This window comes from Physeter macrocephalus, chromosome 1 (assembly GCF_002837175.3).
Source record: "Physeter macrocephalus isolate SW-GA chromosome 1, ASM283717v5, whole genome shotgun sequence".
Lineage (NCBI taxonomy): Eukaryota > Metazoa > Chordata > Mammalia > Artiodactyla > Physeteridae > Physeter > Physeter macrocephalus.
Genome location: NC_041214.2, coordinates 29,325,768 through 29,353,324, shown reverse-complemented (window position 1 = coordinate 29,353,324; position 27,557 = coordinate 29,325,768). Strand labels below are relative to the sequence as shown.

The 27,557-nt window shown below is 42.9% G+C and overlaps 1 protein-coding gene across 1 annotated transcript in view; it reads left to right on the top strand.

Moving 5' to 3' along the window:
• Positions 1 to 21,513, top strand: part of NMNAT3 (nicotinamide nucleotide adenylyltransferase 3) — a 68,298-nt gene extending 46,785 nt beyond the window's left edge. The window contains exons 2-4 of the mRNA XM_028489321.2: positions 8,601 to 8,784; positions 13,747 to 13,829; positions 20,332 to 21,513. Of these exons, the coding sequence (XP_028345122.1) occupies positions 8,601 to 8,784; positions 13,747 to 13,829; positions 20,332 to 20,675 (611 nt within the window). The 3' untranslated portion in view covers positions 20,676 to 21,513. The remainder of the gene's footprint in view (positions 1 to 8,600; positions 8,785 to 13,746; positions 13,830 to 20,331) is intronic.
• The last annotated feature ends 6,044 nt before the right edge of the window (positions 21,514 to 27,557 follow it).

The window sequence follows — 27,557 nt, the reverse complement described above, 5'->3', positions numbered from 1 at the left end:
CGGAGCTGGAGGAATCAGACTCCCTAACTTCAGACTATACTACAAAGCTACAGTAATCAAGACAATATGGTACTGGCACAAAAGCAGAGATATAGATCAATGGAACAGGATAGAAAGCCCAGAGATAAACCCACACACCTATGGTCAACTAATCTATGAGAAAGGAGGCAAGGATATACAATGGAGAAAAGACAGTCTCTTCAATAAGTGGTGCTGGGAAAACTGGACAGCTACATGTGAAAGAATGAAATTAGAACACTCCCTAACACCATACACAAAAATAAACTCAGAATGGATTAGATACCTAAATGTAAGACTGGGAACTATAAACCTCTTAGAGGAAAACATAGGAAGAATACTCTGTCACATAAATCACAGCAAGATATTTTTTGATCCACCTCCTAGAGTAATGGAGATAAAAACAAAAATAAACAAATGGGACCCAATGAAACTTAAAAGCTTTTGCACAGCAAAGGAAACCATAAACAAGATGAAAAGGCAACCCTCAGAATGGAAGAAAATAGTTGCAAACAAATCATCAGACAAAGTATTAATCTCCAAAATATATAAACAGCTCATGCAGCTCAATATTAAAAAAACAAACAACCCAATCCAAAAATTGACAGAAGACCTAAATAGACCTTTCTCCAAAGACGTACAGATGGCCAAGAAGCACATGAAAAGCTGCTCAACATCACCAATTATTAAAGAAATGCAAATCAAAACTACAATGAGGTATCACCCCACACCAGTTAGAATGGGCATCATCAGAAAATCTACAAACAACAAATGCTGGAGAGGGTGTGGAGAAAAGGGAACCCTCTTGCACTGTTGGTGGGAATGTAAAAACAACCCAATCCAAAAATTGGCAGAAGACCTAAATAGACCTTTCTCCAAAGACGTACAGATGGCCAAGAAGCAATGAAAAGCTGCTCAACATCACCAATTATTAAAGAAATGCAAATCAAAACTACAATGCGGTATCACCTCACACCAGTTAAAATGGGCATCATCAGAAAATCTACAAACATAAATACTGGGAGAGGGTGTGGAGAAAAGGGAACCCTCTTACACTGTTGGTGGGAATGTAAATGGATACAGCCACTATGGAGAACAGTATGGAGGTTCCTTAAAAAACTAAAAATAGAATTACCATATGACCCAGCAATCCCACTACTGGGCATATACCCAGAGAACACCATAATTCAAAAAGACACATGCACCCCAATGTTCATTGCAGCACTATTTACAATAACCATTTAAAAAAGAAATAAAAGGCATACATGTAGGAAAAAGAGAAATAAAACTTTCTCTGTTTGCACATGACATGGTTGTCTATGTACACAATGCCAAGGAATCTGGTTTTTTTTAGATCTCTTGGAATAAGTGAGATAAAAATCAACAAACAAAAATCAATCTTGTTTATGTATATTAATAACAAATGTGAACCAAAATTAAAACATAATACCATTTACAATTGATCTAAATAAAATGAAACACTTAGGTACAAATCAACAAAATATGTATATAATTTTCAAAATTATAAAATACTGAGAACAAAATCAAAAAAGACCTAGACAAATGGAGATATTTATATGTTTTTAGATTAAAAGACTTAAAAAAAGTTTTTCAGTGAATAATTTGGAATCAGACTAGAGATAGAAAAATACAAACTTAGTGAACTGGAATATAGATCAAATGAAATTATGAAGAGTGGAGGAGAGAGAGAAAAAGATTTGTTTTTAATTCAAGAAGAGAGGGTAGGACACATGGTGGCTACATATACACAGAGAGCTAGAAGAAGAGGGCAGATTACAGGGGCAGAGGCATTTTCTGAAGAGATAATAACTAAGGATTTTCCATGTCTAATAAAAGACACCAATCCCCAGATTTAAGAAACCCAGTGATCCCAAAGAAGGATAAACAGAAATCCCTGTGTAGACAAAGAAAATATTGAAAGCAACCAGAGAAATACAGATTATCTTCACAGGAATGGCAGATAGATTATAGATGGCTTCTCAATAGCATCAATTGAAAGTCAAAAAACTGTAGAACCATAACTTCAAAGTATTGAAGGAAAATGATTGCCAATCAATTAGTTCATATACAGTGAAAATATATTTTGGGAGTGAGGGTAATATCTTGAAAATGTCTTTCAAGCATGAAGTCACTAACTTAAGGAAATTCTATGGGATATATTCTGTCAGAAGGAGAGTGTTTCCCGGAGAGCATGTCTGATATGCAAAGAGAAATGGAGTGCAAAGAAAATGGCAAATACATCGGTAAATTTAAGTGAGCATTGGTTGTATAAAACAGAATGATAAGGTCTAACAGGGTTAGGGGAATCAATGGGCTTAAAATATGTACAAGACTAGCATGGACAGAGCTCTCTAGAAAAAACCTATGGACACCAAGCGGGGGAAGCGGTGGGGGGTTGGGGGTGGTGGTGTGATGAATTGGGAGGTTGGGATTGACATGTATACACTGATGTGTATAAAATGGATGACTAATAAGAACCTGCTGTATAAAAAAGGCATACATGTAGGAAAAGGAGAAATAAAACTTTCTCTGTTTGCACATGACATGGTTGTCTATGTACACAATGCCAAGGAATCTGGTTTTTTTTAGATCTCTTGGAATAAGTGAGATAAAAATCAACAAACAAAAATCAATCTTGTTTATGTATATTAATAACAAACGTGAACCAAAATTAAAACATAATACCATTTACAATTGATCTAAATAAAATGAAACACTTAGGTACAAATCAACAAAATATGTATATAATTTTCAAAATTATAAAATACTGAGAACAAAATCAAAAAAGACCTAGACAAATGGAGATATTTATATGTTTTTAGATTAAAAGACTTTAAAAAAATTTTTCAGTGAATAATTTGGAATCAGACTAGAGATAGAAAAATACAAACTTAGTGAACTGGAATATAGATCAAATGAAATTATGAAGAGTGGAGGAGAGAGAGAAAAAGATTTGTTTTTAATTCAAGAAGAGAGGGTAGGACACATGGTGGCTACATATACACAGAGAGCTAGAAGAAGAGGGCAGATTACAGGGGCAGAGGCATTTTCTGAAGAGATAATAACTAAGGATTTTCCATGTCTAATAAAAGACACCAATCCCCAGATTTAAGAAACCCAGTGATCCCAAAGAAGGATAAACAGAAATCCCTGTGTAGACAAAGAAAATATTGAAAGCAACCAGAGAAATACAGATTATCTTCACAGGAATGGCAGATAGATTATAGATGGCTTCTCAATAGCATCAATTGAAAGTCAAAAAACTGTAGAACCATAACTTCAAAGTATTGAAGGAAAATGATTGCCAATCAATTAGTTCATATACAGTGAAAATATATTTTGGGAGTGAGGGTAATATCTTGAAAATGTCTTTCAAGCATGAAGTCACTAACTTAAGGAAATTCTATGGGATATATTCTGTCAGAAGGAGAGTGCTTCCCGGAGACCATGTCTGATATGCAAAGAGAAATGGAGGGCAAAGAAAATGGCAAATACATTGGTAAATTTAAGTGAGCATTGGTTGTATAAAACAGAATGATAAGGTCTAACAGGGTTAGGGGAATCAATGGGCTTAAAATATGTACAAGACTAGCATGGACAGAGCTCTCTAGTCCCCATGTTGTTGAGGAAGAGGGGAAAGGTCTTCATTTACTTTGGATGTGAGACTATATATAATTCCAATCTGAGAGAAAAAAAATGAAATAAAGCCCAAACACAGGCAGGACAAGAGGAAAAAATAACATAGACTTGTTTGGGAAGAAAGAAAATACTCTATGAGTTGGTAGCTTTAAACTTAAATCTGTTAGCATTCACGTTAAATGTAAGTGAACTTAACGTTCCAATTAAGAGTCAATAACTGTCAAATTTGACCCCCCAAATTTTTTAATCCAGCTTTAGGCTATTTACAAAAGACTTTCCTAAAACAAAAGTATAGGAAGATTGAAAGTAAAAGGGTGAAAAATATATGACATGCATATACTAATCAAAATAAAACTGTTGAGACTATAGTACTATCAGGCATATAGACTTTAAGTAAAAACTATTACTAGAGAGAAAGAGGCTTGATTCACAGATATGTAAGAATCATAAATATATAGGAACTTAAATAACATATATTTTAATAACATATTAAAATATATGAAACAAAAGTTGAAAGAACTAAAAAGAAAAATAGAAAAATTCACAATCATAGTGGGAGATTTTAACATGCCTCTCAATAAATAGTGCACAGGCAGACAAAAAAATCAGTAAGAACATAGATTTAAACAAAACAATTAGCACTATTAAGTAAATGGACAGAACATTGCACCCAACAATCATAGAATACACATTTTTTTAAAGTACACAGGGAACATTTACCAAAACTGATCATACCCTAGGACATAAAGCAAGTATCAACATATTTCAAGAGATTGAAATCAATAGAGTATGTTCTCTGACTACAGTGAACTAAGCTAGAAATCAGTAACAAAAAGATTACCAAAAATCTCAATATGTTGGGTAGTTAGGGAAAACACTTCTAAATAGTTCATGGATCAAAAATTTGTAATAATAAAAATTAGAAAGTATTTTGAACTGAATGATCAGGAAAGCACTACATATCAAAAAGTAAATACGAGTAAAGTCATGCTTAAAGGATACAAGTAAAGTCGTGCTTAGAGGGAATTTTTATAGCCAGAACTGTGTGTATTAGAAGATAAGATAAATGGCAAATTAGCTGAGTATCCATCACCAGGAGTTAGAAAAAGAACAGCAAAATAGCACCAAGAAAGTAGGAGGATAGAATTAATAAAAATAGAACAAAAATTGATGAAATGGAAAACAAACATTCAGTAGAGAATATCAATAAAACCAAAAGTTGGTTCTTTGAAAAGACTAATAAGATTACAAACCTCTAGCAAGATTGAGCAAGGAAAAAGAATGGAAACACAACCAACATTAGGAATGAAAAGAACATCACTACAGATGGTGTCAACACTAAACAGATAAGAGAATATTGGAAACAACCTTATGCCAGTACATTTCAAAATTTAGATATAATGAAAAGAATCCTAGAAAAAATGCAAGTTGCCAATAATTATAATGAAGAAATAAAAATCTGAATCATTTTACAACCATTAAAGAAATTAAATCATTAGTCAAAAAATTTCACACAAATTAGACTCCAGCCTCATGAAGACTTCACTGATGGGTTCTAGAAAACACTTAACGGAAAAAATGTTATTTCAATCCTACACAAGCTACTTCAGAGCATAGAAGAAGAGGGGACTCCCAACACTTTTTATGAGGCTAGCATGACCTTGATACCAAAACCTGATTAGGACATTAAGAGAAAATAAAATTATAGACTTCTGTTGCTTCCTAAAAATATATTAGCAGAGTGAATCCATCAACACATTAAAAAGATAATATATCTTGACCAAACCGAGTTTATCTCAGGAATGCAATGTTAAAGATTAGAAGGTTAATCAATGCAATGCACTGTATTAACTGACTAAAGGAGAAATATCACACAGTCATTTCAAGAGTTTCAGAGAATTCATTTATGACAAAAGCTCAAACTATGACTAGCTGGGAATGTCTCTTTTTTATTTTATAAAGGTAACATTGATATATAACATTATGTAAGTTTCATGTGTACAATATTTCTACTTTTGTATACCCTACAAAGCACTCACCATCAAAGATTTAGTTTCCATCTGTCACCATACAGGAGACATGTATGGTAAAGGAGACTGATCTCCTTTACCCATTTCACCCTCCCTCCACCCCTCCCCCTCTGGTAACCACTACTCTGTTCTTTATATCTACGGGTTTGTGTTTGTTTTTGTTTGGTTTGGTTCATTATTTGTTGGGTTTTTTTTTTAGTTTATTAGTTTTTTATATTCCACATATGAGTGAAATTATACAGTATTTGTCTTTCTTCATGTGACTTATTTCACTTAGCATAATACCCTCAAGGTCCATCTATTTTCTAACAAATGGCAAGATTTCATCTCTTTTCTATCTGAGTAGTATTCCATTGTGTATGTATGTGTGTATATATATATATATATATATATATATATATATATATATACACACACACACACACACACACACACACACACACACACACACACACCACAACTCCTTTATCCATTCATCTGTTGATGGGCGCTTAGGTTGCTTCCATGTCTTGGCTATTGTAAATAATGCTGCAGGGAACATAGGGGTATGTATATATTTTCTGATTAGTATCTTTGTAGTCTTTGGAAAAATATACAGAAGTGGGATAGCTGGATTGTATGGTAGTTCTATTCTTAATTTTTTGAGGAATCTCCATACTGTCTTCTGCAGTGGCTGCACCAATTTACATTCCCACCAACAATGCAAGAAGGTTCCCTTTTCTCCACATCCTCACCAACACATATTTCTTGTCTTTTTTGATAATAGCCATTCTGACAGGTGTGAGGTGGTATCTCACTGTGGTTTTGATTTACATTTCCATGATGTTTAGTGATGTTGAACATCTTTTCATGTGCCTGTTGGTCATCTGTATGTCTTCTTTGGAAAAATGTCCATCAGCTCCTCTGCCCATTTTCAAATTATTTTTTTTTATTGTTGAGTTGTATGTGTTCTTTATATATTTTGGATATTAAATGTCTCTTTTAAAATAACATATTTGTCAGGATAGACCAGGCTAAGTTGCAGTAACAAATCCCCCAAGTTGAGTAGCTTAACACATTAAATAAAGTTTATCTCTCATCAGATAAATCCTGTGTAGGTTCAGAAGATCTACAGGGCAGTTCCCTTCCAAGCTGTGTCTCAGGTATCCTGGTAGGCCCCATATGCTTTGCTATCTTAATTGCAGCTTTCAGATTCACTATGAAGAGCTAGAGCATCATGCAAGAGTTTTTATGGCCAAGTCTACATGGGGCATACATCACTTCCACCCTCGTCCCAATGACTATAACTCATTCAAATCACAAAAACACAACCTAATTTCAAGAGGAACAGAAATATTAGCTTCCTATATGCCCAGAAAGAGGATAAATAAAAATAGGTCTTAATGAACACATGGCATGGTCTCTGCCACAACTGAAAAAGGATATCTACAGAAAACTTGCAGCAAACATCATATGTAATAATGAAACTTGAAAGTTTTTCCTCTGATAGTGGGACTAACACAAGGATGCCTGCTAACACCATCTCTATACAGCATTATTCTAGAGGTCTTAAACAATGCAACAAGAAAAATAAAATGTAAAAGGATTGGAAATGAAACAGCAAAATTGTCAGTATTTTCAGATGGTATTATTTTGGACATAGAAGATTCAAAAGACTCTGCAGATGAGCTATTAGAATTAATGAGAGAGTTTAGCAAATTTACTAGATACACATTCAAGATACCTAAATCAATTATATTTCTACATATCAACAGCAGGAAAAAAAGTACTTTAAAAATGCCATTTATAGTGGCATCAAAAAGATCAAGAATCTAGGAATAAATCTTACAAAAGATGTGTTAAGTGTGCTACAAGAAAAATTGTAAAATTTTATTTAGAAACATTTAAGAAAACCTAAACAAATGGAAAGATATACCATGCTCGTGGATTGGAAGACTCATTATTGTAAAAATGTCAGTTCTCCCTAAATTGAATTATAGATTTGATTCAATTCCTATCAAATTTCAGCAGGTTTTTTGGGGGGCTGGGGAGCTGTTTCATCTTTGTGGAACTTGACAAGTGCTTTCTAAAATTTATGTGGAAAATGCAAAAAAAAAATTTTACAGGTAGGAAAACTGAAGTTCAAATGGCTAAGTGTTTTATTTTTGCAAATAGCTTGGTAATTTGCCTAAGACATCCTAGTGAGTGATAGAACTAGAGCTTCACCCGAGTTCCACCCACAGTCTCTCTGAGGCCCATTCATACTCTTTCCATGGTGGTTCTCTGTAGCTTCTACAATTCACTGCAGCTCTAAACCTATAATGCCCCATTCTTCAGTCACTGAGCCATGCAACATCTCTCATAAGACAGCTCACATCTTTTCCAAAGTAGGCCTTCGCATTCCCTTAACAGCACAGTCCTCCAAAGCCAGTGGTGGGCCTGTGCAGTGAGTCTGCGTCCCGTCACCCACGCACCTGGTCCAGGCTAAATGTCATCCCTTCCTCTTTGATCCACAAAATCCCCTATTTGAGCTAAGAAACCACGTGTAACTCTTGTCCCAAACATGATTAGAGGACAGTAATGCCCCTGTAAGTCCCACGCAGCGGGAGTCATCGTGTTCCTCCAACATATTCTGACCCTAACCGTCCACATTGCTCTCTGGGAGCCTTGCCTCATCTCCACCCTCACGGCATCCTCTCAGCTACTCCAGGGTGTAGAAGCCTCTGGAGGAGAGGGATGTGGTTCCTGAGGTAGCACCTTTACCTGGCCCAAGGGAGCTGGCCCACCCAGCAGAGAATGCTAGGGTCTGATCCCACTCAGGACGAGACCCCAAGATTTTTAGCACCTGCCTGAATTCCAGCTGCCAGGTGACAAGGTCCTGTACCAGCAACACCACTGCTCTCTGCTGCCTAGGCAGGTACCAAGTGATCGGAGGTATCATCTCTCCTGTCAATGACAACTACGGAAAGAAGGACCTCGTGGCTGCCCGGCACCGGGTGGCCATGGCCCGGCTGGCCCTGCAGACGTCCGACTGGATCCAGGTGGACCCCTGGGAGAGTGAACAGGTGCAGTGGACGGAGACAGTCAAGGTGCTGAGGTAACGGTGGGCATGTGCTCTTGGGATGAGCAGGGGCCACGGTCACGTCTGCAGAGCCCACAGGGTGACAGGCAGGGATGGAGTGGTGAGTGGGGCTTCAGCCAGCCCCTCTCACCCAAATCCTGCAAACGTTTCTCCTTAGAGGGAGAGAGACCAGCAGATTCACATTCTCAGAGAGGTCCTAAGTGAAAAAATCACAAACCACTGCCCTTCAGGCTACACTTTGTGGGAAAGCCCCATCTTGCTTCAGAGGGTCGTAGCATCTAAGGCTCCAGGGCCACCACGCAGTAGCTGTGTGACATTAGGCCCATGACATTTCTTTGGGACACATTTCTCACTTGCAAAACGGGGACAGCATAACCTAATGGGCATTACAAAAACGTAAATCACTTTTCTGACCCAGAACCACATAATCATGCTCAAAGTGAGACCCTTTATTATTGTCATCACTGACTAGGTTGAAAGCTGCATCTACATAATAGGCCATCTTTTCCAAGTGTACAAATCCTAGGTTCTAGAAATCTAGACTTTAAGAAAACACTATGAGTCTAGAAATAATTACATAGGATTTTTTTTTTTTCTTTTAGAACTGCTATTAGCATTCAGCATAAGTAATGCAGCCATTTAAAAGCCCTGTATTTTAGGACAGTGGGTCTCTGAGTTTTGTCTGGGAAGCTTTCCTGGGAGATTGCTAGAGAAGCCAGAAGTCCCACTTGTCCTGCCTGTCAGAGGGGATTGTGAGGTGGGCCTGCCTGTCACTAATGACAGCCAGCTCTGCTGGGAGGGATTGCAAACTGTGGGCTGTGTCTTGATCTATGTGGAAGCACTAGGATTGTCAGAGAATAGGAGACACAAGGGACCAGGTTGAATGATTGACAGCCCTGTCCATAATTTGGATTGGTTTTTATTTTCTACTAATCTTCAAAGTCACTTGGGAAAAAAATGTTTGCCTTTTTAAGCAAAGGTAAACATTTAGTTTCCACATCCTGGTTCTTATTACTTACCCTTTACTGGCGAAAGAACCAGCTAGAAGCATTCAGCAGTTACAGTGCTACTTCAAAATCTGTCGTCAAATTGAACGAGAGCAAATATGAAATAATTGTTAGATATATGCTTCTCTTTTTTTTTTTTAACTTAAGTAATAAATTTACACCTAGATCACCCTTTTAGAATAAACAGTGTAGTCAGCTCTCATTTATCTAGGCTAACAGAGGGGAGTAGAAACAAATCAGATAATCCAACAAATCATTTAGCTTTAATATGTAGTCAGAAACAAAGAGACGCTGTCCTTTTCCACCCTGTGAGGGGCAATGTGGCCTTGGGCCCAGATCTTGGAGCCAAATTTACTAGCGAAGTGACTTGATGTAAATGAGTTAGCCTCTCTGAGCCTCAATTCCTCACCTAATAAGATGGAGATGACACCACCTACTTCACTGGGATACTGTATGAACTACATGAGATGATGCCGGAAAACACCTGGTTTATAGTAGGTGCTTAATAATGTTAGCTACCTTCTCTGCATCCCTAACGGGCCCATAATGTCTCCTCATAACAGATAAGCCATTCACAGGTAAGTAGGATTTGACCGCAGTACCACGTAATTAATATCCTGCTGCAAAATGCAGACCTAAGATTTTACAGGACACATTCTTTTTCTTTTTTTTTACCGTACCCTTTAGACAAGTGCTTCTCAGCCCTGGCTGTGCCTTGAATCACCTAGGGATCTTTCAAAAGTACGGAAGCCTGAGTCTTACCCCAGAGACTGAGATGTCATTGGTCTAGGACGGGGCCTTAGGATTTTTAAGAGCTCCCTGGTGATTCTAATGTGTGGCCAGGGTTGAGATCCACAGCCTCAGTCACCAAGTGTGTGAACCATGCTTATGATTAGTACTGGGTGAGTCCAAACCAGCGGTCTCAATCCTGGCTGTAGGAATCACCTGGGAAGCTATTTCTAAATGCTCATCCTCCCCTACCTGAGATTTTGATTTTTCTGGGGCAGGGTCTAGGCATGGGTACCTTTAAAGGTCCCCAAATGATATATTTTGTGCAGCCAAGGTTGAGAATCCACTGATACAGTCAACACTGTTTTATCAGATAGCTGATTAAGACTTTTTGTCAGTATTTGGGGTGGGCTTCATTAGAAAATTTGTTTAATTACTAATGTTTAATTACTAATGTTTTCCTAAAATTACCAAAAGCATTTTTTTTTAAGATTGAAAATCTGGTTAAAATTGTAAAGTTAGGTGATTCTAGAAGCATTGTAGAACTCCATCCCACCCTTTGCTCCATTTAGTATCCTCTTGGTGGACTCAACAGTGAATCTACATCATGGTGACAGTGACATATGTCACTGTGAAGTCAATTCACTGTAGGGCTTATTGAGTATTCTTTTTCTCCTTATTAGGTTTTTTACTTTGACTCTAATTTTTAAAAAAATCTGGGCCAGCTTTCATGCTTTTAGGGCACTTGATAACTGATTTCACTTGCCCTTTCCCCATGCTGGGGCAGGGCCTCGGTCACGATGCCATTTGATGTGGTCCAGCAGCAGCTCATGTGCCCCTTGGCAAACGTGGTCTTATGTCGTCCTCATTTTACAGATGAGTAAACTGAGGCTCAGAGAGGCTAATTAACCACAGTCGCACAACAGATAAGCAAGTGGTGGAGCCCTAGTCTGTTGAACTCTGAAGCCATGCTTATGGCCATCTTCAAAACCAGGGATCTACGGGTGGGACCACGATGTGGCTGTCTCTGCTTCTGCCACAGTGACCTTCTGATCGGGTATTGTTGGAGACCAGGGGCTGCTGAGGACACAGAGAACATGCTGCCAGGGGCAGTCATCAGGCCCAAGGCTGGGCACACCAGGGTATCCCTCAGGCAGGCAACAAGAGGAAGCAATGACCTCCCGCCCAACAAAGGCGGAGTGGAGGTCTGTGAGGAAGATGCATTTGGCATTGAAGATAATCATTTGCACACCAGAGTTCAGAGCTCCAGCTAATATTCAAAGTAGGGTCAACTTGAACCAGGAGCGTCAAGGTAAGTAAAATAAAATAACACCAGCTTTCATTGATCACCTACTATGTGTGCCAAGTATATAATATCTAGTCAGCTCAGCAACTCTGAGAAGTAGGTGAGTTTGGCCTCATTTCACAGATGAGGAAACAGAGGTTCCGAAAGGGTCAGCAACATACTCAAGGTCCAACAGCGAGAAAGTGGAGGTGAGACCCACACCTACTTCAGTCTGATGCGAGATTCCAGACTAACCCAGGAGTGAATCCTCAGAGGTGAAGCTTTCTAAAACCAAAGCTATAAGACAATAATGGACACACAGACGAGTCCAGCGAGGCCCTGAGAAGACTCAGCTGAGTCTCTGAGACCATCAGGAGGGAATCTGGACCTGAATTAAATGTATTTATTTATCCCCCTTCCATCCTTCGTGAATTCAGCTGACTTTACTCAGCAGTTCCCTAGGTACCAAGAATATAAGGATGAATTAAATGAGCCCCTTGTTCACAATCTGGTGGGGAAGACAGACTGAGAGTAAAGGATACTAATAACAGCTAACATTGATTGGGCACTTTTCTGTGGATGGGCTGTGCTAAGCTCTTTAATTCATCCTCACAACAGCTCGCTGAGGCGGGTACTGTCATTGTCCGCCATTCTACAGGTAAGGAAAGTAGAGGCAGATTGCTTAAGGCACCCACCAAGATTCCACAGCTCCTAGTTGGAACCAGTATTCCAACCCAGGCAGTCTCATTCTAGAACTTAACCTCTACACTGCATCCGCTCCTAAAAATAATCAACATCAGCCACTTCCCCAGCCGGGGAGAAGCCCTTGCTCCTTCACGGTCTTGTGATACTCAGGGTAGACAAGGTGGGCATTAACTTTCCTGACCAATTAACAGAGGTCAGTGAGGCCCTGAGGGTGCTTGTGACTCACCCAGGCTCGTACAAGCAGGAGAGCCTAAACTTGAACCCAACCACTCTGGCTACAAACACATGCTTCTTCCACCAGGCACTTCTCCTTCCCAAACACAGCTCTAGTTAATACAGTAGGTGGAAGATGGAAGATCAAATTGATACAAGACATAGTGACTACCTGTGCTCTATTAAAAAGAAGAAGGCACAGGTATCTCTTGATCTGCAGAAGATAGATTGCTTAAAGAGCCGGGCCTGCCATATGGGTGTAAGTCTAATCATATCTGAACTGCTCACACGTAATGAGATTTGCTCTGTGCTGCACACCACTTGGTGGGCTTTGCGTGTACTTTGCATGAACTCCTTTCATCTTCATAACCATCCGTGGGAAGCCGGCACTGTCCTCATTCCTCGTTTTGCAGGTGCCGAGACTGGAAACCACCCACCCGGGATCCCACCGCCGGCCGGTGGGAGAGCTGGGATTCAACCCAGGCAGTCTGTCTCCAAGCCAGGCTCTGAGCATCACCCTGTCAGATTCTAAAGTACTAGCTCATGATCCGAGAGAGCCTCTATCTTGAGAGGCAGCTGTGGGCCATGCACTGTGCCAGTGCTTGCTGCGTGTTAGCTCATTTACCTTCACAAAAGTCTAAAAAGTAGGTGTATTATCCCAGCTTTACAACTGAAAATTTGTATTTTGAACTCAGGTCTGATTCTAATAGCCCAGGTCCGTAATCCCTATTCAGTTTTTTGTAAAAAGTGAGGTATTGACAGAAAATACTAAAAGAGTAGAAATCTGCTCATTTCCTCCTTTCAGCCGGGGCTCACAGAAGGCAGTGAGCTGCCTTGGATGCGGGGGTCTGTGAGGACCCAGACGCATCACCTGGTACAGGGCCTGGCACATAGTAGGCCTTCAGCAAATATTTATGGAATGAGCTACCTAAAATGGACAAAAGCAGGTTGAGACTTAAAATCAGAGACCCCCGTGGGTGGTTTGGGGGGACTGTAGGCCACATGGACGCCCCCTGAACCCATATGCTTGCAACACAGGCATCATCACAGCAAACTGCTCAGATCTCTGTCCCGGAAGGAAGGCCCGGACCAAGGCAAAGTTGACTCTCCAGCCCCCGCAGGTGGGTTGCTGACCCTCTCCTCTGTGGGAGGGTGAGATGTCAGGGCTTCGGGTAAGAACCAATGGGAGTCACAGCCCCCTGGGCACAGATAAGAGTTTTCAAAGGCTGCTAGGGGTGACACTTCCCACGTTGAAAGGTCAAACTAACCAATCTGCCACCATCCCTTGTAAATTGTTATGCTAAATTGGGATTTTCTGCCCCAAAGGAATTTACCTACACCTGTGACTTGTGCTTGTGACCTGGATTACAGTCAGGGCTACACAGAGATAAACTTCTGGGTGCTGCTGGGCTGCTTTTGAAAGCCTTAGCCTTTTTTAAAACAAAATGTGCCATTATATCCCTTAAACTAATACTTTATAGCAGCGTTACTCAGTGTTTTACTTGGAAGAGGAAGCCTATTTTTAAGGCATGTAAAGTCGATTTGGATTATCCTTTTAATCTGTAGCCCCGGGTTTCTACCCTGTCTTCAACTCCTGGTGTTTGTTGGAATCTTGTCAGCTGTGACTTCAGAGTACCTCCCGTGGCAGCCCTGGTACCAGGGGTCAAATGCATAGCCCCTCAGGCACATAAGCAGGAGCACCAGTGATGGCGGGGTGTGGGGGGTGGGGGGGGGTGGGGGGGGTGCAGGATGTGCCATGAGCAGGGAATCGCTGGTCCCACTGGGCCAACACCCCAGCGGCTCTCCCAGCTTTAGTTGGTGGGACACTATCTCCCTATTAGAAGGGCTCCAGAATGTCACGGTTAAACAGACTTAAAGTGGTGTCTTTACTGCAGGACCTTTCAGAGCCTTTACTATGTTCATGAACATTGTGACCCTGAAAGAAAGGGAAGAGGCTCGCAGCCATTCTCAGCGCTTTTTAATCATGGGACTCTTTTTAATGCATATTAGTATTTCTCAGAACCGGTGCTCCCCAGAACACAGACTGGGAAACACTCTTCTAAAAGGACTTGAAGGGTGGGTGGGGATACATTAGGAGTTTGGGATTAACATATACACACTACTATATATATAAAATAGGTAAACAACAAGGACCTACTGTATGTATAGCACAGGGAATTATACTCAATATCTTGTAATAACCTATAATGGAAAAAATCTGAAAAAGAATATCTATATGTTTATAATTAATTAATCAATTAATTAAAAGGACTTGAAAATGCCCTAAACGTTTCCTGCAGCAGTTCCTGAATGCTGGTCAAAGGATCACTCACAGCAGAATCACCTGTGAGGCTTGTTAAAAACGCTAATTCCCAGGCCACGCCTCAGACCTGCTGAGGGGGAATGGGGCCTGGGACTCTGGATGTTTAATAGGCACGCTGGGGAACTGCTTTACCGCCAGTTTGGGGAACTGTGCACTAGAGCAGGAATCCAAGAAAGAAGGAGCTACAGAGTCTCCTATATGATCAGCTTCTTCAATGTTTATTACACTCCCCTGGTCTCCCTGTCTGCCCCGCCTGCATTGCCAGCACGGGCTCCCCCTCATCTGTCCCCCAGTCCTGAGCACAGCACAGAGTGTGCATTCGCAGCCCTCTGCCTTCTTTCTGAATCACCTCTGGCTCAGCAGTCACTCCTAATAGGGTTCTAGAGATGCTGGCTGAGAAGAGAGACAGGTGCCCAGCCACTGCCCTGAGCTGGAGACAAGCTGTGAATGGCGGTGAGTCCAGACATGGATTAGGGGGACTGGAGGAGGTGACGCCGACACCATGACTCATAGGATCAGCAGGTTATCTGGGGCTGGGGATATTTCGGGGACAGAGGGGCGGCTGAGTAAGGCACACATGGAGTGCTGGGCACTCCATGCCATTCAGGATGCTGGAGTCCACAGTGAAGGAAGGGAGTAGCTGCTTCCAGTGAGGTAGGAGGAAGGCCATGCTTAGGCTCCCAGCTTCTCACCTCTCTGCAGATGCTTCCAGAATCCCTGTCTCTGCCTGGCGTGCCCCTCCTCCCCCTTCCCTTCTTGGCTCCCCAGTTGAAAACCTGTCTGTCCTGTGAGGCCCAGATTGGAACCCACTTCCCTGTGGTGGAACCAGTCCTTCCCTCCCCCAAAGCTCACCCCGCATTCTTTTTGGATTTCTCTTTCCAGGGGGCTACTAGTCTGCTCTGTTTGGCCTTATGATGTTGGGGGTTTGTTCCTTATCCCCTTTCTCTCTGTTCAAACCCTAAATCCGACTCATCTTGTTCTCTTCCAAAGTAACTGTTAAAAAAGGAAGTTTGCATTGAATGAAAAGTGAGCTTTTCAATTTACCAAAATATAGCAGGGGCCTTAAAAATGTGTGTGCCCTTTGCTTGATACATTCCCCTTCTAGGAATCTGGCTGAGGAGATAATTAGAAATTGGGATGAAGGCATGCAGAAGGATGTTTATCATGGCAATTTTTATAATGGCAGAAAATAAAAGCAACCTCAGTGTTTAAATGTAAGGGAATGTGTAAGTAAATTACACTGTATATATAGGATGTATATATATAGGATGTATATAGGATATTCTGTATATATAGGATGAAGAATCCACGCAAAAGGTTTTCATGATATGGAGAAACACTTAGGAGGTGAATGGGAAAAAATCAGGATACAATACTGTGTAATCTCAAGTATATAAAAATATGTAAATATACTTCCACATCTATTTGCATGTTTAAATAGAAAAGACTAAAGAAATACACCAAAATATTGAGTTTTTTGTAGAAAGAATTATTGTTGCTGTTATTTTCTACTTTAAATACTTATGTATTTTCCATACATCCCATAATTGACATAGATTTCATGTTTGTCATCAGAAGAAAAAAACTAGAGCAATTTTAAAAAGGCAGGTGATTTTTTTCTCACCGTAAGTTTGGCTTTTGATGAGGTCGCTTGTATGTTACTAGTGACATGTTTTTAAAGGACCATTCTGTGTGCCGTGTATTTTGTCATGCGCTGTTCTCCTCTGGGGCGGAGCTCAGCATCTTCTGGACGCTGGAGCCCTGCTTTACCCATCACTCCTGTGATTTGCTGTCCTCCTTGGACTCACCCAGAGGTGTGTGAATTGCCTTGTCCCGGGCTGTTTGGGTGTCACACTTTGGGGTGGATGATGCCTCAGTCCTTTAAGAGGCCGCCTCTGTCGCTTGTGAACGTGGTCCCTGCCTTGGCTGATGGGGCCCGAGCACAGCTCAGCCCCATTCTCCTTTCATACAACCAGAGCAGACGCTTCATCTGGTTCCATTTCACACTGACTGTTCCAAGGTTAATTTGGGTGCCCCCCTTCAGTTGCCAATACCTGGCTTCATCTTGGGTGTCCTGTCTAGACCCAGAAGTCCTATGCTCCAGACACCACCCTCGGTGCCTGCACTAAGCAGGAGATTTCCATTGCATTCTCTCCATCACTCAACTTCCATAACTCCCAAAGGAGGCTTTATTATCCCTACTACAGCTGAGGAAACAGGCCCACCAGCTATAACTATCCCAGGGTCCTCGCAGATCTGAAATTAGAACCCAGGGCTGACTGGCCTCAGGGTTGGTGCTCTTTGATGTCAAAGAGTTAGGGCAACTGGACATTCAAAGGGACAGGTCCTGGTGGCACTTCTCCCACTTTCTGTGTTAATCTCTACTTCATCTGCTTTCCAAAGCCTGTGGCCATTCAAAAAGCACGCTGCCCCAAAATGCCCGTGGACATCTATTTATGTCACTGTATCACTGTTAGGACAAATCAAATTGGCAGTATTTATTCAAAACCTCAGACTTACAGACTTTGGACTTAGACAGTCAGAGTCACTCGGTCTGCAGATTTGGTAAGAGTGATGTGAATGGATTTGAAAGGATTTGAAAGGGAGACGTGAATGCCTCTGGGGGGGCCTGATGACAGGACTGCCCAGAGTTGGGGTCTGAGACGCATATGGCCATCACACCAGTCCCACAGACATGCCTTTGACTTGGGGGGACGGGGCAGGTGAGGGTACTTGTCTCTTCTGGGCAAGGGCTCAGAGGGAATCATATTCCATACTGTCATGGTTAATGAATTCAAACACTATCTAACATCGAAGTGGATATGTGGACATCGTTCCCACAAAAATCCACAGGAGAAGAATCCCTGACCTGTGGGAACAGGGTGGTGTGCCTCAGACCCCAGAAGACCCTGGAATTCAGTGCACATCATTTAACCTCCCCCATAGGAAGACCACATAACAGCAACCCAATTGTTTGAAAGGTCAAACGGTGATCTCCTGCTACATTACAATGGTCAAATACATAAGAAATCAGAGTAAAATCTCACAGGTGCAGAGTAGTTTGGATCCACATACATGGTGTAAGCAATGGGACCAGCCCAAATGAGTGAAAAAGGTCTAAGTTATTGAATATTTTTTTTTAATATATATATATATTTTTTAAATTTATTTATTTATTTTTGGCTGTGTTGGGTCTTCGTTTCCGTGCGAGGGCTTTCTCCAGTTGCGGCGAGCGGGGGCCACTCTTCATCGCGGTGCGCGGGCCTCTCACTATCACAGCCTCTCGTTGCGGAGCACGGGCTCCAGACGCACAGGCTCAGTAGCTGTGGCTCACGGGCCCAGTTGCTCCGCGGCATGTGGGATCTTCCCAGACCAGGGCTCGAACCCACGTCCCCTGAATCGGCAGGCAGACTCTCAACCACTGCGCCACCAGGGAAGCCCTGAATAATTTTTAAATGCAGTTTTATTGATTTTAAAAGGCCAGGTACTTAGGAGATATTCTGTAAGTGCTGAATGGATGTACTGATGAATGGATTGGTGGATGAGTAGGTAAAGATGGATGGATGGACGGACGGACGGACAGTAGTTAACATATGTCACACTTACTCTGTTCCAAGCACTGTTCTAAGTGCTTTACATTTATAAGCTCATTCAGTTCTAAGATAATCCTATGAGATAAGTACTGTTAATATCCCCATTTTAAACTTGAGGTCACACGGCTGTCAAATGGCAGAGCCAGGATTTGAATCTAAGAAGTCTGGCACTAGAGTCCTAGTTCTTAACCATGGAGAATTCATGAATACATGCCTTGATAAATGTTTGAATATCATTTTATTATACTAGTATTATGCTGCTAAAGTGTTTGAAGTGTGTTTCTGTAATTACATCTGCTGCTTTAAAATGAGGAAACAAGCCCAGTGCCACCATTTCATGGATGGGGAAACTGAGGCCCAGAGAAGGATCTCAGCTCCAGCCCCACGGCAGCCTGTGCCCGACTGAGGCCGGAACTCTGACCTGTCCATGACATCTCTAGTTTCTCACTTTCCAGTGCACCGCTGGTCTAGTGCTCGTTTGTAAACTCATCTCTCTGGTCCACGTCCAGATCCCTTCGAAGGTTTCACAATAGAGGAGCCTAAACCGACCATTTCCATCAGGTTTTCCCCAGCAGCTCGTATCCCTGAAGCCCCTCCCAGCTGAGATTTCAGGGTGACTGAGAGAGGCCCGTGCCCTAGAAGCCCAGCCTTTGCCGTTCACTGAAGCTAGAACTGGCTTCCAGAAGGACTAGAGGTCCTGCTGGTTGCTTCTAGCATGGACTTGGTTTTTCCTTTTCCGATTAGCCCATTCAAAGGGGGCCTGAACAGAAATGGTGCCAGGAATATCCAGGCAGGGTGATGCATGTACAATTCCTGCCAGCAGGCGGAGGCAGAGCCCAGCGGTTTCAAATGCCCCAGCTGGAGGCTGGCTGTGTGCATTTAAATCCTGACTCCTCTGCTTAAATGAGTCATGCACCTCTCTGTGCCTCAGTTTCCCCCTCCGCAAAGTGGGCACAACAATAACACCTACTTTCCAAGGTTGTTCTGAGGCTCAAATGAGATTAAACACATAAAGCGCTTAGCAATAGTGCCCACAGTAAACAATCAATACATGTTAAGTATTCTTTAATCATCATAATCATCATTTTCTAGTAGCACAAATGTCCAAGGATTAGCCACATTGATCAGTTATTCTAGAGCTTTGTTTTATTGAAAACAGATGAAAAGGTAGGTCACCAATTGGGGTCTTAGAGACCTTTTAGTTACCCACAGATCCTTTATAATTAACCTTTAGGATGAGATTGTACTTATAAAAATACCAGGTGTTAGGGCTGAAATAGATTTTGAGAAAGGCAGTGAGTGACTTGTCAGCCCTAGGGCTTTAAGAACCTCACCTTCTATCAGAAGACGGGGTTGTAGGTACAGCACAGCCGCCTTTGGACTCTGCTATGGGGTCCAGCAACCACAGACAGCCTTGTGGTATAACACTGAAAAAAAAAAAAAAAAAAAAATCCATTTTGTATTACTTGGCACTTTGCCAATGTTAAAAGATTTATTGATTAAAGTATTACTTACAGCTGTATGTCCCTGAAGTAGCTTCAGATTCATTTACATGCTTTTTCTTTTTAAGTCATGAACACGGAGACCTTGAGTTCCCCATACATTCCAAGAAAAGCATTTTTTGAAAATTTCAAACAGAATATGATGTTATCTTTCCTGGCCATGACCTTTCTGTAACTTTCTTGGGATCCACCCTTGTTTTTCCAGCTGTGCCTGAGCTGAAGCTCCTTTGCGGGGCAGATGTCCTGAAGACCTTCCAGACCCCCAACCTCTGGAAAGACACACACATCCAGGAAATAGTGGAGAAGTTCGGCTTGGTGTGCGTGGACCGGGCAGGGCACGACCCGAAGGGGTACATCCTGGGCTCGCCCATCCTGCAAAGGTACCAGGACAACATCCACCTGGCCAGGGAACCAGTGCAGAACGAGATCAGTGCCACATACATCAGGCGGGCCCTGGGCCAAGGGCAGAGCGTGAAGTACCTGCTCCCCGATGCCGTCATCGCCTACATCAAGGAGCACGACCTCTACGCCAGCCTCGGAGAGGAATGAAGGTTAGCCGAGCTGGGGAGGGCCAGCTCCTCCTCCACTGATCTCATCCTGAGGACAGGGTGCTTACAGTCTTTGTTTTCCAGAGTTTTTCCATTTTTCATTTGGTTTGTTTTAACAATGATTTTGTTTGTGAGGCATCTTCTGTCCCAGGAAGAGATACCTTCTTCGGGGAGGAGCAAATGTTTGCATCACAAGGATGGACATCTATCACACAAGTTAAAGTGGTGTGGCAGGTCATTAGGTTTAGACAAAAGCTCTCAGAACCTCTGGATGAAGAGGCCTTCTTATTTTGTAAATGGTAGTTATGGCTGCACACTGAAGGGAGTTCTGCACATGGCAGGGGGCCCCTGAGGGTCAGATCAGAATTGCCCACAAAGCGTTTTTTAACTAGGACCAGGTGCAGCTTGCCGGTCTTGATTGGAGAGACTTGACAGGATGCTAATTACCAAACAGTGGGCTTTGTCAGTGCCTTGTTTCCACAAAGTAATGCTCATGGAGGAGTCCAAAATTTGGAAGCAACACTTTGCTGATTGACATTGAATCTTCCTTTACAAACCGTAGTCTGCCTACCTACTGGCCATTGATAAAATTTAAACTAAAATCTTTCTAGGTAGTGATCCTCAAACAATATTTTTGATACAATACATACATATATACATATATATATATTTTTAAACACCGCTATTCTATAAATGCCAGGGCTCCTGATTTCCAGGTTTCTAAAAAAGAACAGAGGTAAAACAGATGCCTTGACTGTTCTAGAAGATCTTTTTGAATGTTTTATGACTGCCTGCCTGTTTGAATATTGGCGAAGGGATAAATAATAAATTGACATCAAAAAGCACTAATGAAAAGGTTCTCTTTTTTCTTTCTTTGTTATATTATTAATGCCTGATGTACCAGCTGTTGCTTTTCTTTTTAGCTACTCCATGAAATTTGCTACTGTTCCAATCGAACTGGCATGAATTTAAAAGTTTCCATTCCCGGGTACCAGCTGTGGAGGAAGCAATTGCTTTTCAACACCAAGCAAATGGTTCTCTAAGCTCTGGGTTGATGGCTGTGTTCTGGTGAGCCCCGAAAGGTGCCCACAGGAGCTGGTGTGTGTGTTCAGGATTTTTCCTTCCACTCCCGATTAGGAAGAGGTTTTGACTAGCCTAACTCTGTTTGCGTTTACTCTTTCCACTTGCTGACCAAATGACTGAACTCATTTAGAATTTACTTCTCCAGGATTTTACCCTGGTTCATCTTTGCTACAAATTTAATCGTGCAGAAACGCGAAGGGTCAGTGGGAAGAATCTAGTATCTCCCCAAATATATCCCAGTGTCTGCAGGTGTGTCAAGATGGACATGAGTGAAGTAGGAAATCAGGGTTTCCTGCATGGAGAGTAGTGGGGCCATCCCGTGGGAGTCTCCAGACTTCCATGCCTGCAACCTCTAAAGCTGCTGGCCATCCCCCAACCCTGATGAGCTCTGCCCTCAAGAACTTCCTAAAGACCCTGATAATTCAGGAGAGTAGAAATCAAACAGCCCTGCCCAAAAGCTGGCACAGCAAGCTGAGTGATGTTAACTAGCTCCCTTCCCCACCGTGAGCCTCAGTTTCCCAGTCTCTAAAATGGGGAGGTTTGCTTAGCCATCCTCTAAATTATCTTCCAGCTAATTTTCTAAGACTCTGAGTTCCTGTGACTTCAGCCTCTCCACCCTTCTTTGGGTCCAGTACACTTTCTAGCCCAACTGGAAGCTCCCCAAGGGCAGGAGTCTTTGTTTTCTTTGCTGCTGTATCCTAAGTGCCAAGACATTTGCTACTCCAAGTGTGCTCCCAGGCCCAGTGTTTTCATCCTGGGATTAAATGCAGATTCTCAGGCTGCAAGCTGGTTAGAAATGCAGACTCTCAGGCTCCACCCCAGACCTACTGACTCAGTATTTGTATTTGAATAAGATTCGCAAGCCATTCAATGCATCGGCCTAGAATAGCCCCTGTTGTTATAAATATTCATTTTGTTTTGAATAAACTGAATGTATGGCTGAAATTGCATCACATTTACTCTGGTGAATAGCTTTCCAACATTGCCCCCACTGTTCTGTGTGGAGTACAGAAGTCAAAGGATGAAAAAAAAGGAAAACAGCAAACAGCTATAGTGTCCAGGAAAAGTGATGGAGAGGGAGCCTGTGGGTGTGAGGCAGGGCTTCTCACCCTGGACACTAGTGACATTCTGGGCCACAGAATTCTTTGCTGGGAGGGGCTGTCTTGTGCCTTGTAGTGTGCCTAGCAATATCCCTGGCCTCTGTTCATTAGCTGGTAATAACACCTGCCCATTGTAACCACAAAAAATGTCCCCAGGCATTGCCAAATGTCCCCTGGGCACAAAATAATCACCAGGCCCACTAGTTTAAGAGTATGGCTGGGCAGGGAGGATATGTCTATGAGGAATGGGTCTCTGTTTCCCAAGAGGGAAAATTAGGAAGCCACAGCTTAATCTTACAAAGGACTAGTTTGGGGGCGGGGGGGATCCCTACCACTCATAAAGCCATGTTTATGCTGCGGGACACAGTGCTGTAGACAGTAGGAATTAGATGCTACATCCTTGACTCAGAGGCACCCCAACTTCAGTCTCCCTGCACTCCCAGGGTTCAGAGTGCTTTTCTCCTCCATGTTTCACAGGCTGAGGCTTCCAACCTACCCCGTACCCTCAGTCCCGATGGTCAGGGCCCCACAAGTGTACACTCCTGATGAGTGGGAGCTGGTAGTACTACGATTATAATTATGATTCAAAATTCAGGATTCATTTACTCAAATCCTTTTACTGAGGACCTCTCCTATGCCAGGCACTAGACTAAACAGTAGGAAAACGAACAATGGTGAGCAAAACGGACACGGTCTCTCCCCTCAAGAAGCTTACAGTCCAGGGTGGAGATGGCTAGGAATCAACTGTTCACGCCACTAAACATGATTGCAAAGCGTGTTGAGGGCTCTGCTGGGCAAACACACCACGTGATGTGCCAGCCAGAGACGGCAGGTTCCCTGTGAAGTAAGGAAGCTTAAGCTCTAGCCCCTCGCTCACCAGGCCCTTCCCAACACTCTGGAGGGACCTTAATTATTTACGTATCTAATTTCACATTCATAATTGTTATTCTTTTTCTGGAAGGGGCCTTCAAGATTGTACAAAGTTTAGGCTCTGTAAGGCATCAGGGATTCACCCTGATGACAGAGTATAGACAGCAGGGAAGAAAGGATAGATTTGAGACCTGAGAGATGAATCCACGAGACTTGGGGATGGATGAAGGCAACTGGCTTTCAGGCAGAATGAACAGCAGGTACAAAGGCCTTGTGGCAGGAGAGGGCAAAATAGCACGACTAGCTAGATTCATCATCACCTCCTTAAGAAGGGGTTGATCATTACCGTGTGCACCCGGTAGCAGGCATCTTGGCACGCCACCATCTATCTCCCTGTCCAGCCTTTCCACCGGCTCAGGGCACCAGGCCCAGCTAGGCTGAAGGAGATGCCTTCATCTGTCTGATTCATGGCTGTATCCTGTGGCTCCCCCCGGGCAAAACATTCATTTCTTAGCCTTTACATACATTGTCTCCTAAAATAAAACAGCACAAAAAAACCCTACCATATATATATGTATATATATATATATATTTATATTTATATTTATATTTATATTTATATTTATACATATATATATATATATAAACTTTTGTACTCTCATTTTATCCCATTGATTCATGTAGCCTCCTTTTTTTTAGTATCAGAAGAGAAAATATGTATCACTGCTGTGCTCCTGATTTATTGCATTGACACCGACCTGCGTACCTGATTTCACATTCTTCTCCATTCCCTCGGGCCTTCTTTGCATCTCGTTTGCCAGGATGTTTTGTTTATTTTGCAAAACAGATAAAACAGTGGTTTGGGCTCCTGGGTAAATAGAATTTCCAACCTTAAATAAAGGTTCTCCTGTGATAGCACATGCTGCACAAATGAGCGGAGCTCTGGATCCCGGCCTGAGGAAAGGATTTTTCATTTACAGTACTGTCTGTATCACTTGGGACAGAATGATGTGAAATCCCATTTTAAACAGATAGTGCTCTGGATTTGCAAGGCACATGTGGTAATTGAGTTAATACATGAATATGAATTTCTTCTCCCCGTCCTCACACTTCCTATGCTAACAGTGTTTCTGCCTTCACCTTTTACAAGGGTCTCCATGCATAGACTGTGTTCCATTTCAGTCATGAAGTTATTTTCTTGGACCAAAGCTCAGCATGTTAGATACACGTGTGTGTGTAACTCTTAAACAATCCATCATAATGCACCTAGGCGCACACCTCAGAATATTTTAGAATTGTTAAAATAATCCCCAAAAGACTTGCTCATGGCACTATAAGGGACCCTAAAGTTCATCTGGTTGGTCCCACCTTTCCCAAATTATCAGAACACTAAAATCCCACAAAGGTATGGAAGTATCGCTCTTAGAAACAATAGTATTGTGTTTTGCGGTCAAGTTTAGGGAGCCCTACCTAACTTTCTTCTTCCTGTTGGAAATTCACAATGAGTGTTTGCATGCCTGGTCAGTCTTGCTTTCTCTACATCCCTCATATGCAGCCTCTTTTCTCCATCCGCCCTGTCCCCTCCCAATCTAGACCCCCATCATCTCTTACCTGGACCACTGTGATGGCCTCCCTAATCCACTCCCGGCCCCTGAGATCTGTTCTCCACATCAGACCCAGAGCAGTTATGTGTGTGTGCAAATCTGGGCATACCCCTCCCCTGCCCACACTCCTTCCAAGGGACACCAGGGGACTCCAATGGAAGCCACAGACTGAAGAACACATTTTCAAAATGTGTATCTAATAAATGACTCGTGCCCAGAATATGTAAAGGACTCTCTTAAAAATAAGCCTAGGGCTTCCCTGGTGGCGCAGTGGTTGAGGGTCCGCCTGCCGATGCAGAGGACACGGGTTCATGCCCCGGTCCGGGAGGATCCCACATGCCGCGGAGTGGCTGGGCCCGTGAGCCGTGGCCGCTGAGCCTGCGCGTCCGGAGCCTGTGCTCCGCAGCGGGAGAGGTGACAACAGTGAGAGGCCCGCGTACCGTGGGAAAAAAAAAAAATAGCCTAAAAACCCAATTGAAAACAATCCAAAGATTTGACTGGATGTGTGCAGGAGAGGGTTAACCCAGCAGGCCTGATGCTGCTGGATAGAAGGCTGGCCCTTGGCTGGCATCTGAGAAATTGGCTTTTGGAATATTGCCTACGTGTCTAACTGATAAGGCTGTTTTGTCTGCCTGGGGCACTGAATCTGGGTATACCAGCTTGCCTAGACTGTTTGTACAAGCAATGTGATTTGTAGTGAACATCTGCCTTCCTTCTAGGAGTTTGGAATGTCGGTAATCACAGCAGGTCGTGCAGGCAGAATGCTACATCACCAGCCCACGATAAAAACCCTGGATTCTGAGTCTCAGGCAGGCCCCCCTGGACAGAAACAATGCACAGTGTTGGCGGCATTTCACTGCTGGAGGAAGAGGCGTGTTCTGTGCATGTTCTCTCTGGAGGGAGAACTTGGGAAGCCTTCACCTGGGCTCCTCCAGACTCCACCCCATGTGTCTTCTCCCCTGGCCGGCCCTGCGTGTGTCCCCTCACTGCAGTGACTGATTGGCAAGACAGGTAACTGCCTCTGAGTCCTATGAATTCTTCAAGCAAGTCACCAAACATGGAATCCTGGAAACAAGACACTTCGCCAAAGGCGACACAGGAATGACAAATAAGCACAAAAGAGATGCTCAGCCCTGTTAGTCTTTAGAGAGCCACAGTGAGCTACCATTCCCCACCCACTGGAATGGTTAGAATCAATCCAGCAACCCCACTCCTAGGTATCCGCCCAAGAGAGAGGAAATCATGTATCTATGCAGACTTGAATGTGAATGTTTGTAGCAGCATTATTCACTATAGCTAAAAACTGGGAAAATTCAAAGGTCCATCAACTGGTAAATGGATAAAGAAGTGTGTTTTGTCCATACAATGGAACATGATTGAACAATTAAAAGGAACAGCTAGTGATGGATACTGGCAACAAAGTGGACAAATCTCAAAGACGTGCCAAGTGGAAGGAGTCAGGCATATAGGACGACATTTATATGATTCCATTAGAATGAAATTTCTAGAAAAGGCAAAACTATAGAGGCAGAAAGCAGACCAGTGGTTGCCTGAGGGTAGGAGTGGGGATTGGCCGCAAGTGGGCACAAGGGAACTTTGGGGGGCGTTAGGAATGTTCTAAAACTAGATTGTGGTGATGGTTTTGCTCATTTATATAAATTTACTAAAGCTCATCAAGCTACACACATAAAACAGATAGATTTTGTGGTATTTAAATTACACCTCAATAAAGGTGTCTTAAAAAAAAAAAAATCCGGCTTCCCTGGTGGCGCAGTGGTTGAGAGTCCGCCTGCCGATGCAGGGGACACGGGTTCGTGCCCCGGTCCGGGAATATCCCACATGCCGCGGAGCGGCTGGGCCCGTGAGCCATGGCCGCTGATCCTGCGCGTCCGGAGCCTGCGCTCCGCAACGGGAGAGGCCAAAACGGTGAGAGGCCCGCGTACCGCAAAAAAAAAAAATCCTCCTGAGCTTCCTTTACATGTTTTGGGAGTGAAGACCCGGCTTCTCCTGGGGTTGGCCTGCTCCTCCCCCCACCCCCACCCCCGCCCCCACCGTCCTTGCCCTACCCACCCCAGGCCCGCAGCCCTTTCACTCTCTGCTCCAGCCCAGGGCATTTTTCAGTGTCTCACACTCCCTTCCCAGGCCCATCAGCGCTTCTGCATATACCTTGCCCTCTGCCCACAAGCTGTCTCCTCCTCTTCTTTGGGCTAATTCCCATTTCTTCTT